We start from the raw sequence: 16202 nt of genomic DNA, 5'->3' as shown, positions 1-16202 counted from the left end.
CTGAAGGAGCGGCCTTAGTTACCGAGAGAAAGAAGGCTGGATGGAGTTGGGCAAGGAGCTGTTGAGCCAAGGGAACAGCAAGTGCAAAGGTCCTGAGGCAGAAAAGAGCTTGGCACTTTTTGAGAAGAACAGCCAGCTTGGCCAGAGTCCAGAGAGGAGAGGCTGGAGAGGCAGGCAGAGGCTCCGCCTGGCCGGCCTAGTTGAGGTTATCCTTACCCCGGGAGCTATGGAAAGTCATTTCTGGGCTCCCACCTGAGGAGGGGCACCACCCGAACCCTGTAAGATGAGCTCAGCTAAACCAGATAGCACTTCCTCCAGGGTGGCCGGCCCAAAACGGGCACAGAGGAGGAGGGGCATCCCCGTTACAGCCACCAATCCTGCTGTTACAGAGCAAAAGCCAGCCACAGGCTCTGCGTGAACAAAGGGGCGGCTTTGTTCCAATAAAGCTTTATGGACACACACAACCAGCTTCCATCCATGGACTGGAGTTCGCCTGCCCCTTAGCAGGATGCGATTCTCTAAACAGATATCTGATGTGACATGAGCTGCTAACGGGTTAGTGGAGAAAAGGTGGCTGGGAAACGGGGTTGGGAATGATCTTTTTGATGGGCCGGTCACAGGAGCTGCGGACTGAGCAGGTGGGTGAAGGGCAGCAGCCAGGTGGAGGTTGGGGAGAGTTCAGGGAGAGGGAACTCCACAGCAGGAGGTGCTTGAAGAATGGGGGACAAAGTCAGCAGGGCTGGTGCTGGGTGAGCCTGGGGAGAGTGGGGAGAGGTGGGTGGGGAGACAGGCTGGGGCCAGCCCGTGCTGAGGGCTGGCCTGGGGACATCTCGGGGACAGCCTTTAAGCTGGATTTCACTTTACAGTGGACATTTCAATAGACGGCTGCTTGGAGAGCGGACCAGAGGGGGCGAGTGTAGAAATGGGGAGACCAGGGAGGGAGCAACTGGCTCAGTGGGAGAGGGTGGTGGGAGGGGGCGGCACGATAGTTAATTTGTTTCTCTTTTAATAGAGGAGTCAGACTTAGCTGATGGATTGGACTTAAGGGCATGAGAGAAGAGTAGAGGCTGCCCTGAGCAGCAAGAGAGGGTGTGTGTGTGTGGTGGTGGGGGTCTCCGTTGACTCTGGGAGCTTGAAGGAGGGGCAGCATGGGGTGGTGGAACAAACAGTAGTTCCCTCGCTAATTTACCCTCCAGCCGTGGCTTCTTTCGAGATGGCAGCAGAAACCTGAGTTAGGCAGCCACCATTAAAGAAAAAATTGGATCACTTTGTATCCACTGATTTTACTAGTTTGGGAGCTCTGTAGTTATGGCTGTCTTTTGGGGGCCGAATAGCTAGCTCATCTGTGGAATTTCCAGTCCTGTTCGTTCTGTATTTGGGTGACTCCCTTCCCCTCCCTGGACCTCAGTTTCCTCATCTGTAAAATGGCATGAGATGAGACACGGCTCGGGAGTCTGGGCTGGAAATGAAGCCGCTTTTTACACGCGGGCACAGACATCTAGGATTTGAGCCTGGAGAGGGCTCCACGGCCTCCAGAGCTGGTGTGGCCACCCCCTTGCTTTCCTGTCACTGTATCACAAGGGTAGGATGATCAGATGGCCTCGGTCGGTGTTTTTCGAACTGTGGGTCAGGACCCACCGATGGGACAGGAAATCTGTTTAATGAGTTATGACCAGCATTTAAACAAAGTAACCCCAGACAGGAGGATAGATAAGAGTGCATGGGGTAAGTATTGTTCGGGGGAAGCTTTTGTTTAGTTGCCAGTGAGTATGATGGTGTGAACCGAATTGTGAAATAAAAGGGCACCTCCTCTAAGGGACAGAAGTTTGGAAGCCTTCGGGCGGCCAGCCTTCCAGGTCTCTGGCTGAGGCTGCATGGCTCGGGCCAGCTGTGCTCCTGTGCTAAATCCTCCCTGCTTTGGTCTCTGTTCAGGGAATCTGGGATCAAGTCACCTCAGTTTCCTTCTGTGAGAGAAGGAGGTTCTAGCTTTGGGGTTTGGCGCAGTGGGGATTAAAAAAAAAGAAAACAGGAGGCAAAACCCAACCTGTGATTGTTGTGCATCAGGACTTGTGTTTTAGAGGCTTAAAAAGACCCCTCCTTCCCTCCTTCTCTTTCCAGAAGAACCGAGTGCACATAAGGTGGCCAGCCCACCCTCCGGACTCTACCCCGATGATGTCCTGGACTATGGCCTCAAGCCATACAGCCCCCTGGCCAGTCTCTCTGGCGAGCCCCCCGGCCGGCTGCGAGAGCCGGATAGGGTGGGGCCCCAGAACTTTCTGAGCCCGGCCAAGCCACCGGGGGCTTCGGGCCTGAGCCCTCGGATCGAGATCACTCCATCCCACGAACTGATACAGGCAGGGGGGCCCTTCCGCGTGAGAGACACTGGCCTCCTGGGCGAGCAGCCGCCCCCGCCGGGGGTGGCGGCCAGCCCGAGGTTCACGCTGCCCGTGCCCGGCTTCGAGGGGTACCGCGAGCCGCTTTGCTTGAGCCCCGCTAGCAGCGGCTCCTCTGCCAGCTTCATTTCCGACACCTTCTCCCCCTACACCTCGCCCTGCGTCTCGCCCAACAACGGCGGGCCCGACGACCTGTGTCCCCAGTTTCAAAACATCCCTGCTCATTATTCCCCCAGAACCTCGCCAATAATGTCACCTCGAACCGGCCTCGCTGAGGACAGCTGCCTGGGCCGCCACTCGCCCGTGCCCCGTCCGGCCTCCCGCTCCTCGTCGCCTGGTACCAAGCGGCGGCATTCGTGCGCCGGGGCCTCGGTTGCCCCGCTGCCCGCAGCCTCACCCCAGCGCTCGCGGAGCCCCTCGCCGCAGCCCCGGGACGACGGCGTCCCCGCCGGGTACCCCCCCTCGGCCGGCCCTGCCGCCCTCATGGATGCCTTGAACAGCCTCGCCGGCGACTCGCCCTGTGGGATCCCCCCCAAGATGTGGAAGACCAGCCCCGACCCGTCGCCAGTGTCCGCCGCCCCGCCCAAGGCCGGCCTACCGCGCCACCTCTACCCGGCCGTGGAGTTCCTGGGCCCCTGCGAGCAGGAGGAGAGGCGGAACTCGGCCCCCGAATCCATCTTGCTGGTGCCGCCCACCTGGCCCAAGCAGCTGGTGCCGGCCATTCCTATCTGCAGGTGAGTCCAGCTTTGGAAGGGATTTACTCCGCCGTCCGGTTTTAAGAGGAGGTTTTCTGGTGATGAGCATGGGACTGGGGGTGGGCTGGGCTGATTTTCAATCCTAGCTCTCTCTCTGTTCTTGGCTGCCAGATCTCGAAATTCTCTGGGGAAAAGAATCTCTGAGTGGCAGTGTTCCCGTCTCTAAAGTGGGTGTAAGTGTACCTGACTTCCTGGATGGTCCCAGGGTGCCTGTGACTGCTCCTAAGGCGCCTGGCGTGTTCATTCATTCACTTATTTAACAAGTGTTTATCAAACACCCGCTGTGTGCCAGGCACTAGTAACAGGTGTTGGGGAGAAAAGGGTGAACAAAATGGAGATTCTGCCTTCGTGGAGCTGACATGCTAGTAAGCACAAAGGTAGCCTCAACACGTGGAATTTACTATCTTTCTATAAGAAGAACTGAAGTTGGTAGGCATCTACTGTGTGTTTCGATATCGCAGTCAGTGATATAGAGGCCCTCTGAAAATGTGGGAGCCAGAATCTTCAAGGAGCTTCAAATCTTGGCAAACTGCAGTGTGCAGACTTGGGGTCTCCCAGTCTGGACCTGAGTCCTGGCTCTGCCCCTCACAGGCTGTGTGATCCTGGGCATGAGTGTCGCTGCCATCCTGCTATGCCCAGGTCAGGCATCACTAGTCATGCAGGGTTCTCTGTCCTTGAGCACCTTTTCGATGCTATGCCCAAGGCGGACATTGCTAATCAATCAGAATCTTCGTTCTCATTGAGCACCTCTCTGGGCCTGGCTTCATTACCTGTGAGGTGAGGATAACAACAGAACGGACCTCATTTATTCTTGTTGAGGATTAGGTGAGAGAATACATATCAAACTCAGCATAGAACCTACAGAAGTAGGAGCTCGTGAAAGAGACAGCTGTTACTGTTATCAGGGGAATCTTATCACTGCAGAGGAAGCACTTCGTTGCTTCCTTGTTGATGAGCTGGCTGCTAGGAGACTGAGCTCCCAATAGCTGTTAGAGTGACGATGCTGGCGATGGTAGTCACCAGCATGCCAGGATGCTTGCTGTGTGCCAGGCACGCTTCTAGTACGCTCTCTCTCTGGATTATGTCAGGTAATTCTCCCCCAAACCTGGTTTGCTTATATATTTGTCTTCATTTCAGTGATAAGGAAAATGAGGTGCACAGCAATTGGGAGCAGATGCTATTTTATCAGGTCAAGAATCGAAGCCTTATGCTGTTACCATTACTCCAGTGGTTTTTAAAGTGTCATTTGCTTTTAGCAAATGCAAGTCTTTTTTTTTTTTTTTTAAATAAAATGTTAACTGTCAAAATCCCCCTACTCCCCTGCACCCCAGACCGAAGTGGACTGAACGGAGCTTCTGGTCTGACGTGTCCTCCAGGGCAGGTTCTGAGAACACCATGCCATCGTAGGTCAGTCAGTGTCCCGTGAGAAAAGGAGTTTCTGGGTTTCATAGGGTTCAATGAGTGCCTCTGTGTAGGGGCTACTCCCAGCTGTGGGCAGAATGTGCGGTCATTTCAAAGGCCATCTGGCCACAGAGCTCTGAGGCTCAAGTTTCCTGGAGCCAATCAAGAACAACAGCTGGTGCAGGTTGAGAAACCGGGGCTCAGAGGGGTGAAGCAACACTCCTGTCAGTACCCAGCTAGATCATGACCAAGTTGGAAACCAGAATTTGAGATTCCTGACCCCTTGTTCTTCCTAATCAACTCCTGGATTGATCTCCAAAACATGATTTGTGTCATGATTGGGAGTGAGGAGGAACATTAATGTAAGACATGATTGTGAGGCATTTATCTGAGACTTTATTGTATATGAAACCCTTTCCTCTCTATTACGTGGCTTGATCTGAGAGGTTCTGATGGGTTAGAGTCCTTCCGCCCCTACCAAGTGCCCAATCTGTGCCAGCCCATGAGACATTTCCTAGAGTTTTCTATTAGATTGAGAGGATGGGTCATTCAAAGAAGTCTCATGATGATGTTTATCTCAGGGAGTGTGGATAACTCTACAGGGGCTGAAGTTCATGTGCAGAATGTCAGATTCACTCCAGTGGTCTGAGTCTTAAGATTGTATTCCAGTTGTTCTAGAAGCAAACAAAGTTAGAAGTTGGTACTTAGGGATATTGAATTGAATCTTCTACTCACTATATTTTTTGATTAATACAGGGGTGGAGTGATTTTTCAATAAGCCTTAATTTGCTAACTTTAAACAATTTTAAATTGAGAATGTGAGACTAAGAATATATAACACAGAGGGCACCTTGGTTGTAGGCAGAGCTTGAAGGCATCTTGGAACTGTAGCCAAGGTAGAAATAAAGGCACTTTGGACACCTTGAGATTTCAGGGTTAGAGGAACTTCACGGGCAATGTCATTATAAAGAGTGGCTAGAGATGTGCTTGCATAGTGAGGCTGTGAGGATGAGTTGAGTGGTATGTTCAGGTTAAGCTGCAGCCCTGATGGAGTGTGTGAGGTTTTCCCCTCTCCCCTTGGAATTGCTCTAAGAGAGAAGGAACAGAATTGGCCTCATTGCAAATGCTTAATTAAGTCCAGTAGCTTCTGGCAGTTCTGGACTTAGCAGGAAAGACCATCCTGATTAGATTAATGTTTCCTCCTATATGTGAAAAATCAGGACACAGTGACCCAAATTCATGCATTTGCAGCTTCAAAGCTACTTTGAACACGCAAGGGTTCCGTGAAATAAAACTGCTTGTTCAGTCTTTCATTTATCCTTCCATTTGTTCATCCGCCCACCCACTGAATATTCGTGGAAGACCAGGCATTGCTCTAGACTCACTCCATGAATTAAATATTTCCTTGGCCCTATTTTAAATAAATTAGTAAGATAAGACATAAGGAAGAGGTGTGGAAGAAGCAAGAGGCTTAAATTGGAGCTTTGACTGTGTCTTCCTCTGTGATCTTGGGAAAATGTTTTTAGATTCTCTGGGACTCTGAGTGCATGCTCTAGATATAGACTGTCAAGCCTTCAGTTATCTCTTCAATGACATAATTCCAAGCTCACATCAAGTACCTGTTGTGTGTGCTGGATGGGGTTGAGATTTTATAGTAAAATTAAACTTAATGGCTTGACCTCAAAGATCTTACAACTTTCAATATCATTAATAATATAGTCAGGTTGTCTGACACTACCAATACCATTAATACAGATTGTCAACAGGAAGAAACATTTATTTGAAATATACATTACATGAAAAATAATTATAGCTGATATTTACTGAGCATTTATTGGGCTTAAGCTCTTTCTGTGATCTCAGTGTCTCCACTTCATAGTTGAGGAAGCTAAGGCCTAGGGAGATGGAGGTATTTGCTCAAAGTCACACAGGTATTTGGAGATGGAGCTGGGACTGGAGCTTGGGTGTGTAACTTCAGTCATGCTCTTGACCTTCATTCCTATTTAACTGTAGGGAATCTCAGTGGTTTGGCTCATCCATGCCAAAGCCAGACACCTCCCTGTGGTTAGATGTTCTATACTTGACCCGAGAAGTAATGACTATGACTGGGAAAGGCCTCTTCCTAAATTTATTTTTAATTGAGATAATCAGACATAGAAATAAGAGCTGGGAAAACACTTCAGATGCCATCTAGTCCATTTGTGGTTATAGGAGGCTGAGAATAAGAGTTGAAGTTGCTTACTTAAAGTCACATGGCAGGTTAGTGACCCCATGGGACCCCTGATTTCTGTGACAGTTCCTTGTCCCACACTTACTCCTTTGGGGGAAAAAAAAACAAACCATCCTGTAAGGACTATCCTTTAGAGGTGGGAGGTGATATTTTTCAAAATTCCCAGAGGAAAAGAAGATGCAGCAGTTAGAAACGTGCTAGAACTAACATGTCGTGAAATGAGCTTCAGAAATTGTGATGTCAGTCATTCCGTCTTCATCAAGATGGAAGAGAAAACAGAGGAGAAGAAAGATCACCTCGTGAAGAGCCCCGCCGATCATGTCTCAGGAACGTGTGCCTCCCAGCAGCCTGCACCTTACCGGGTGCGGGTGGATGGTTTTCAGGGAAGGGGCCGTTTACGTTTATTGAACGGGGCACCGGGGGTCTCACTGCGCACGTGACCGCTCTGTCTGCTCTTCCTTCCAGCATCCCAGTGACCGCCTCCCTCCCTCCGCTCGAGTGGCCGCTCTCCCACCAGTCCGGCGCCTACGAGCTGCGGATCGAGGTGCAGCCCAAGCCACACCACCGAGCGCACTACGAGACGGAGGGCAGCCGCGGGGCTGTCAAGGCCCCGACGGGCGGCCACCCTGTCGTTCAGGTATGGACTCGCGTTCCCTTCCTCCCGTGTCCTCGTGGGCCACTGGGCCGCTCACTGCTGCGGAGCTTCTGTTTGGTGCTTATTAGACTGCGGTGCGTGTCTCAGCTTCCTATTCCTCGAAGGGATGGGAAGTCTCAGATTGAGTGTCGGACGCTAAAAAAGCCACTCAGAAGCCAGGAAAAAAGTCTTCCTGAGCTGGATAAGGATCGAAGTGATATTCATGCTCTGTCTTCTTCCTTCTCTTTCTGATTGACAAACTACTGTAGCTTTAGTGGAGGTGTTTGGATTGAAGGTTTCTGAAGCCATCATTTTGTGTTTAAATTTTAGGTGAGAGTCCATTAAGGAAAATCAGCATACTGAAAAGTGGGAAAAAGTTAAAACTATACACAGTCCAACTACCTAGAATATATATATATAAATATATATATATATATATATATATATATATTTAGCCTTTTGATGTTTCCTGTTGCTTGTTTTCCATTCACAGACATGGCAGTGTCTATCACTGTATATTTATATACTTGATGTTACAGTAGCTTGTACTTTGATTTTTTTTTCTCTTTACATTATACCCAGAGCATTTCCTACTGTTTTTTCCTTAATCATTATCTTTTATGTCTGTGGCTTTTGATTTAACCTCAGATATTTTTTTCAAAATAAGTAGAGAATTTTTTTTTTTCCCCCTCCAAAATGATCAGAGTATTCTTAATTGTATAGTCTGGTTAACCAGGAACTGATGACTGGTGCTTACCTGCTAACTCAATTAACCAGCCCTTTAATATATTTAAATTAATTTAACTTTTTTTTTAATTTGCCTTAAAGTGAAGGCAAAGTATTTAAAAGTATAAAGTGAGGGCAAAGTATAAAGTGAAGGCAAAATACTTATCAAAATATTCTATGATAAGAATCTGATGGTGCATCAGAACCTCTGAGAGTAGTTGTTAAAAATGCAGATTCTTGAGCATCTGCTGAAGCTGTGTGACATGAGCACAATTCAGACAAAAACCAAACATACAGACCTTAAGCCCTAAAATGTCCGCAGATCGCTTTGAGTGCGTGTACCTGGTTAAGGACTTTAGTGATACTAGTCGGAACTTCTAAACCCTGGTAATTGTTTTTTCTAAATCTAACATCACAAGTTTGGGTGGATTTGTTTCTATTCATTGCTTTTCGTTTACCGCACGGCACGTTTTCCTCTTTCTTTGCACGTCTAGTAATTGCTGGCTGTGTGCTGATACTGGGACGGGGATGTGCTCTGGGCATTGTAGAGACTCTTGGTTTTATTGTCTTCCTCTTAAGGTAGTTCAGTTTCTGACTAGTCTCTTTGAACTTTCATGGGTTTGATTTTACTCTTTGTTACGGGGGACCTGTGCAAAGCCCGAGGTGTTCCCCGTACCCTTCAACTTCATAGGGTTAGCCAGTAAAGTCCTTCTTTTGTGGATCTAATTGAGGCTTGGTTTTAAATTTTTACTTAAAATTTTTGTTTATTTATCTATTTTTGGCTACACTGGGCCTTCGTTGCTGCGTGCAGGCTTTTTTCTCCAGTTGCAGAGAGCGGAGGCTACTCTCGAGTTGCAGTGCTCGGGTGTCTCGTTGCTTCTCTTGTGGCGGAGCGTGGGTTCCCTGGCGTGTGGGTTGCATTAGGTGAGGCGTAAGGGCCCAGGAGTTGGGGCTCCAGGGTTCTCGAGTGTGGGCTCAGCAGCTGTGGGATGGGCTAATTGCCCCAAGGCATGCGGGGTCTGCCCAGACCAGGGGTGGAGCCTGTGTCTTCTTCGTTGGAAGGCAGATTCTCCCCCTCTGGACGGCCAGGGTGTCGCAGACTTGGTTTTAGACTGTGTAAGGGTGGGTCCAAAGTAGGGTTTACTCCAAGGCACGACCTCATTCTTAAGGCCTGGTCTTTTCGGATGCCTTTTGGGGAGGTCACTCCTCTCTGATGGGCCAGAATTCTGATATTCCAGCTCCGCTGAACCTCCAGCTTCTCTGTTTCCCTTTTTACCCTATAGCTGCCTCTTTCTGATAAACCCTGCACGTTGCCCCTGTGATTACTCAGCCCAGCCCTTGCTCACGGACTTGGGGAACCCCCCTAGCCCCTTCCCCCTCTCTGATGCTTTACTCACAGAATCTAGCTGCTTCCACAGCCTGGGACTCGGAACCCTGCCCCCACCCCTTGCTCAGCAGGACCTCTGTGTTCTGTTTGAACTCCACGCTCTGCATGCGGGAGGGAGAGTGTCCCCAGGCGGGGGGCTGCAGGGGACATGCGTTCACCTCGCGTGTCTCCTTTCCCTCACGGACCACAGTCGTATGCTGCCTGCTGTCTAATGCCTGAAAGCAGTTGGCTTATTTTTTCCTGGGTTGAAAAGGCACATCCGTCTTTATCCTTTCATGACCTCCGATCTCAAATATATTCAGCATTGTTTTAACTTTTTATTTTATATTGGAATGTGGCCGAGTAACAGTGTTGTGGTATTTTCAGGTGGACGGCAAAGGGGCTCAGCCTCACATATCCATGTGCCTGTTCTCTTCTAACCAACCCCCCGCCCCGAAAGCAGTGGACTTACCAACTGTTGTCATATTTTATAGATTATGATGGTAGGGCTGGTCTCATATTATTTGCTCCATCATGCTTGAAAATTGATTTTTAGAAAAGAAAATCTTCATATCGTTATCAAGTGAGGCTTATCTACTCTAGGATGAGAACCTCCTGGCCTGGAGGTGGTGGCAGGGTATGTTGGAGTCAAAGCCTTTGGTTGTAACTGAGAGAGAAACTCATTGAAAGTCAATGAGCAAAGGTGGAGTGTATGAGGAGCCTACTGGAGTTACATATAATCAGGTCAGGAGATTCAGCTCAAGAAGAACTTGGGCTGGTAGTCACGAGTCCAAGATTTATTTCTCTGCTCAGTCAATCCAGTCAACAGGTAGACACGTCCTGCAGGAATCTGCTGAGCACCTGCCCTTTGCCATCTGCTTAATGCTGAGGTTCAGTAAAGACTGAGAGAGAAGCTGTGGTCTTCTTCTCTATGGAGCTCACAATCTGGGGGTATAAAGTTGCTAACTTAAATAATCATACAAACAATAACATTGCAAACTGTGGCGAGTGGCAGGAAGGAAGCGTGCACGAGGCTCTGGGCGTGTAAGATGGAGGTCAGTGTAGACAGGGGAAGGTTTCCCTGGTAAGATTTCCTTGACGATGAGACCAGGGCTGAGGATGCGTGGTGGGAACAGTAGGTGCAAATGCCCGGGGGCAGAAGGAAGCAAACTACGGCAGAGGAACTTGAGGAGCCAACGTAACTGGACTGTGAAGGGCCGGGGGAGGGCGTGGGTGGCCTGGTCAACCAGTAGGGAGGATTTGGCTTTCATCCTGGCGCAGGCAAAGCAGGGAAGAAACAAGAAGAGCTGGGGGGCTGTGCCCACGGTGTCTGTCCTCGAGGGGCTGCGTGGTGTCTTTGCTCTCTGGTTATTCAGCAACCCTTTGTGGAGCACTGCTCTGTTCCAGGCATGGTTGTAGATTCTGGGATATGGTATGAACGAAACAGCCAGAAACCCTCACCCCCATGAACTCACAGTTTAGCAAGATGATGCAAATAATAGTTAACACTTAGCGAGCACTTATCTCATGTCAGACCCTTTGCAAGTGAGATCTGTATTAAGCTAAATTTATTTAATCCTCAGAAAAGCCCAAGGAAGTAGTTACAGTTAGGTCAAGGAGATGTCAAGGACCTTACTCAAGGTCACAGCTCTCAAATGGTGGACTTAGAATTTGGACTCTGGTGTCTGGCTTTGCCTGCTAGACAGCTTTTCTCATCTTCCACATCTCTCTGCAGACCAACTTTCCCTGCCTCCTCGTTCTCACCAGACAGAGAAGAGCTGGTGGAAAGATGCCCGCACCTTCTGCCTGTCAGATTTTCTATGCTGTCTTAATTTTAGTCCCTCACCAGCTCGTTGGAGTCCAAATCCTGACCTTTAGGGAGATCCTAATTGGCTCTGATTAGGAAGGGTGCCACCCACTGTCCAGTTAGCTTGGCCAGATAGGTCAGACCATGTGCAGTGCAAGGCTCTGCTCACCCATTCATCAAGGGCTGGGGCCATGGAAAGTTCCAGAAAAGGAAGTAGACTGCAGATGGAGTTCTGAAGGTGTCCTCTACGCCGTGCCTGGCATTCACACTTCTCCTTCCAGCAGCTCCCCAGGATCCATCTTTTTTCTTCTTTTTTTTGGCTGCACATGCAACACGCAGGAGCCTAAGTTCCCCGACCAGGGATCAAACTTGCGCCCCACCCCGCCTCCCACAGTGGAGCCACTGCGCCGCCAGGGAAGGCCCTCTGCCCCTCTTCTGGTTCATTACTTTGAAAACCCAGTGTATGACTTAAAAAATTTATAGCCATATCCTCAAAAGACACAAAGTGAAGCCTTTTTTTTTTTTTAATCATTTGAATAGGTTGGGTTTTCTTCAAAATGAAATGTGCTAACCCCTGATTTGTTTTAGCATAGGAAGTTATTAAAAAAAAAAAAAAAAACCCCTCTTTGAAAAATGACAAGAAGAGGGGGCTTTAAGAAGACAAGGACTCTCAACCTTTAAGGAGGTGTGGAAACCTTTGTCAAAGCCTGGAGGATTGCCCTTCCAATCCCAGAAGAGCCCTGCTTCGCACCCTGCCTAGGACCTCCTGCCAGTTTCTCCCCTGATCTCTGTCTCTCTCCATCTGTGTCTATTTCTGTGCTGTGCCCTGGCTCTCTTCTCCCTCTCAGTGACTGGCTCCCACCCTTCTCTTTATTTGCCACACTATAAACCTTCACTTTTTCTGTATGCCTAGTGGTTTTATGCGCCTCTTTATATGAAAATAAAATGAGTACATGACCATTTCTTCCTCTTTCTTTAAATATAAAATTGCAAATCTTAAGCATATGCCATGTTCAGCTGTTTTTTTTTTTTTTTTTCTTTTGTCTTTTCTTTCTCTTGAATGTCAGTTGGTCTGGGAAGAAAGTCTGCTCCAAACTTTAAATGCTTTTCAGATCTCATGACTCATTCGCTCGGTGAATATTTTGTCGAGGACCTTCTGTGTGCCAGGCAGTGCGCCAGGCACTGGTAAAGTACTGATGGGTGTGAGATGGATGAGGTCTGTGCCCTGGTGGAACTCGAGGGGGTGGGCAGGATGTGCCAAGCAGACCAGGATGATTTGGTGTGACTGTTGCTGAGATGTGTGTGGGTCAGGCAGGCCAGATGAGGCCATCTGGGATTATACCTGGACTCCAAGGTAGACTGACAGCTGATTGGGAGTTCATCTGCTGGATGTGAAAGTTGGGGGTGACTGCTGAGACAGAACGAGCTGTGCCAAGCAACCACTACTTGGATGATCTGCATTAGACGGAGGATCTCTCTATGGAGGTGACTTATCACCTGGGGCCTGGAGCAGGTGATTGAGCCAGCAAAGAGAGGAGTATTGCCCATCCTCTCTGTCTCTCTTGGTGTGGTGGCGGAGGGGGAGTGTTCGTGTACAGGACACAGCACATGCAAAGGTCCTGAGGCAGGGAAGAACTTCTGAGGACCCGAAGGAAGGCCAGCATCACTTGACTAGCCTGGAGGGTGATGGTGGGCAGGACTCATAAGCCAAGATGAGGAACTAGGGTTTTATTTCAGGGCAAGCGGAAGGGAGTGGCGAGTTTTGAGCAGGGAAGGAAGGTGATTCTGATTGAATACTTTGGGATCGCTTGGGCTTCCCTCTAAGGAGTGGGTTCCTCTAAGGGAGGAAGCAGGGAGGTGAATTTGACAGGCTATGGCAGTGCCAGGTGGAAGGCCAAGGTGGTGAGGATGGGGAGGTGGCATTGGGAGGGGAGAGAATGGGTTCCATGGTGTGAGGTTCAGGACTCAGTGCTGGCTTAGCTGTGGGTGGAGGGGAAGTATCATCTGCCACTCCGGAAGACTTGGGGTGAAAGTCATTTTCTTAGGGGAAGATTACAAGTTCATTGTGGGGTGAGGGAATTAGGAAGGGCTTGCGAGGCATCCAGGCAATGATGGCAAGTCTGTGGTTGGGTGTATGAACCTGGAAGTTTCACCTGCTGCTGCTGCTAAGTCGCTTCAGTTGTGTCTGACTCTGTGCGACCCCAGAGACGGCAGCCCACCGTCCGTGGGATTCTCCAGACAAGAACACTGGAGTGGGTTGCCATTTCCTTCTCCAATGCGTGAAAATGAAAAGTGAAAGTGAAGTCACTCAGTCGTGTCCGACTCTTAGCGACCCCATGGACTGCAGCCCACCAGGCTCCTCAGTCCATGGGATTCCAGGCAAGAGGACTGGAGTGGGGTGCCATTGCCTTCTTCAGGAAGTTACACCTAGAAAGCTCTAAATCCCATGGAACTAGAGCCGATTTATGGTTCTTTCTGAGGAAAGAATAGGTTATGGTTCTTTCTGAGGAGTCTGGCTATCTTAGTTCTTTGACCTGACTTTGCCCTGTAGGGATCAGAGAAAGGGAACCACTCAATTCACCTCGAAAGAGCCACATGCCTTTTGGTGGAACCTGGCCATCATTTCCTCGTTCTATTTCAGGGCAGGAAGCAGTGGTCCTTGGGTGGACAAAACTGGCATTCAAAGGCAGCTTTGTAAGGTTGGGCTTTAAGTGTTTCCCTGGCTCTTTAGCTGATGGGAGCTCATAATACCCCAGTTGAGAGCTGCCTGTATAATTCCATTGTCACTTAACCCTTTTCCTGCCTGCTTCCAGACCCTTTCACCTTAATCCTGCATTAGAAATTCCCCTAGAGGACACTCAGTTTCTTCGTCCATCCTTGTGTGGGGGCTTTCGATAAATGTTATTTTCACCACTCTCTGGGACGTGTCTTCAACTGAAAGAAGGATTGGAAAGCCATCCTTTTTGTTAGAAAGTAATCAAAATCCGAGGCTGTTTAAGCACACTACACACCTCCAAAGACAATACTCCTGATTCTTTCCAACAGATGTTCAGACATCTGGAAACAACATGGGCAGCTCCTTTAGGAGAAATTCCTGGCAGATGCAGAAACCTGATCTCAGCTTCGTCCTGGGTAGCAGGACCGAGCTTCGCAGGGAGAAAACCCGGAGGCCAGCCGCACCTGTCCCAGTTGCCACCTTCCCAGCCCAGAGGAGGCCAGTCAAGTCCCTGAGCTTTCCTCTCATAAAACAGATGACAGGACAATGATTTTCATCCTGTTGGATTTGGGCTTTTGTCCTTGCTGCGACTCACTTTAAATTACATCTGAGACAGGGGAGAAAGAAGCCAGATGGGGTTTCCTCCTTACCAGGCGAAACTGGAGTCGTGACAAGGAGCCTCACTTCTCTGGCAATCGGCTGGGCGTGTTGGCTTCTGTCGACTCATAAAACCCTGTGCTCGGTGAGGCTGGCTGGGGAAACGGAAGCGGGATTTGCTGAGGCTAATTGGTCTCGATCAGGGCTGCTGCGTTTGCGTGACAGAGGTTCCATCAGACCTTCTGGGGAAGGAAGGGAGAGGAAACGACGCTCCAGCTTCAGGGGAGGGGCGTGTGCGCCGGTCACCGGGGGCTCATCTTGCTCCTTCCTTGGCTCGGAGTTCATCACTACGCACCTACCAGGTGCCCGGCCCCGTTCCAGGCGCTGGGAATACAGCCGTGACCGAAACAGAGACAAATTCCTGCCCCCATGGCGTTGAGTTTTCTGGCTGCAGTGAGATAAACAATACATCTAATAAATAGGAAAATTCAATAGTGTGTTGGAAGGTGATAAGTGCTGTGGGAAAACCTGCCGGGGTGGGGGAGGGGAAGTGGGCATGGTCGGATAGGCCTTCCTGAGAAGCTAGCATCTGAGCCCGGAGACCGGAAGGTGCACGTTTCTGGGGATGAGCGCTCCGGGGGGCCAGGGCCACGCTGGGTGCGGCCTGGGGACAGAGAGGAGGCCTGCGTGGGGAGGGCAGGCTGAGTCAGGACCCGCGAGTAGAGGGCGGGTCCCAGAGGATGCGCAGACTCGGGCCCTGGGCTCTGCAGACTCACGTGCCGGAAGGTGGGGGCCGGGAACACCGGGTCTCTGTGGGATCCCTCTGGCTGCATCTGAGGACTGCCTTCCGGGGGGCTGGGAGAGAAGCAGCGAGACGCGGGAGGCTCTCATGGTCTGGGCGACACAGGGACTGGCACTGAGGGATGGGAAGCCTGAGAGGTGGTCGGGTTCTCGCTGTGTTCAGGCTAATCAGATTTTTTTTTTTGAGACACGGGTCACAGGCTGGAGGCACGGTGTGGCCGCAGTCTTGGGGAAGGCTGGAGTCCTGAGGGTTGAGCAGGCCTGCCCTCGCCACTGTGATGCTCCTGTTTTCAGAGGGGGCGACCGTCTGGGGCTGGCTTGACCCGGCCTTTTCCTTTAAAGGTGAGGGTGGGGTGGGCTGGGGTGGGGATGCCGAGGCAGCTTTAGGAGGGGCCGTCCTCACTGCCCTGCCTTTGTCTACATACCAGTCTTTTGATTGTAACACTGGCCACTAATTTTAAAAAAAGAATTTTTTTTAATAAAAGAGTACAGACCAAACCAAGTGTATCTGTGGGCCAGATGTAGCCCCCCTGGGTGATCTTGGCTGGGGCTGGAGTGCTCATGTAGGCCTTGCGAAAGTAGGGAGACGGGCTGGCCTTCAAGGTGAGCCGTGGCGGGGCGGGGCCTGCAAGGGGGCGGGGCCTGCAAGGGGGCGGGGCCTGCACGGGTGGAGGGGCGGGGCGGCGCGGGGTTGGATGGTGCAGTGTGCTCGCCTGACTGCACACCGGAAACACCGAGGGAAGCATGAGGTGCTCACGGGACAATGGAAATGACCA

General features: G+C 50.3%; 1 protein-coding gene across 4 annotated transcripts in view; it reads left to right on the top strand.

Annotated features, from left to right (window-relative positions):
- The window catches only part of NFATC2 (nuclear factor of activated T cells 2), a 160187-nt gene that overhangs the window by 34632 nt on the left and 109353 nt on the right, over positions 1 to 16202 (top strand). For 2 of the 4 annotated variants that reach the window (XM_005215066.5, XM_005215067.5), the window contains exons 2-3: positions 2630 to 3127; positions 7245 to 7416. In XM_005215066.5, the coding sequence (XP_005215123.2) occupies positions 2643 to 3127; positions 7245 to 7416 (657 nt within the window). In that variant the 5' untranslated portion in view covers positions 2630 to 2642. Of the gene's footprint in view, positions 1 to 2118; positions 3128 to 7244; positions 7417 to 16202 lie in introns of all 4 variants that reach the window. The other 2 variants (XM_002692357.6, XM_005215064.5) reach the window with 1 other exon arrangement.

Source organism: Bos taurus, chromosome 13 (assembly GCF_002263795.3).
Source record: "Bos taurus isolate L1 Dominette 01449 registration number 42190680 breed Hereford chromosome 13, ARS-UCD2.0, whole genome shotgun sequence".
In the NCBI taxonomy this organism is placed as follows: domain Eukaryota; kingdom Metazoa; phylum Chordata; class Mammalia; order Artiodactyla; family Bovidae; genus Bos; species Bos taurus.
This window is presented reverse-complemented; position numbering and strand designations above follow the sequence as displayed.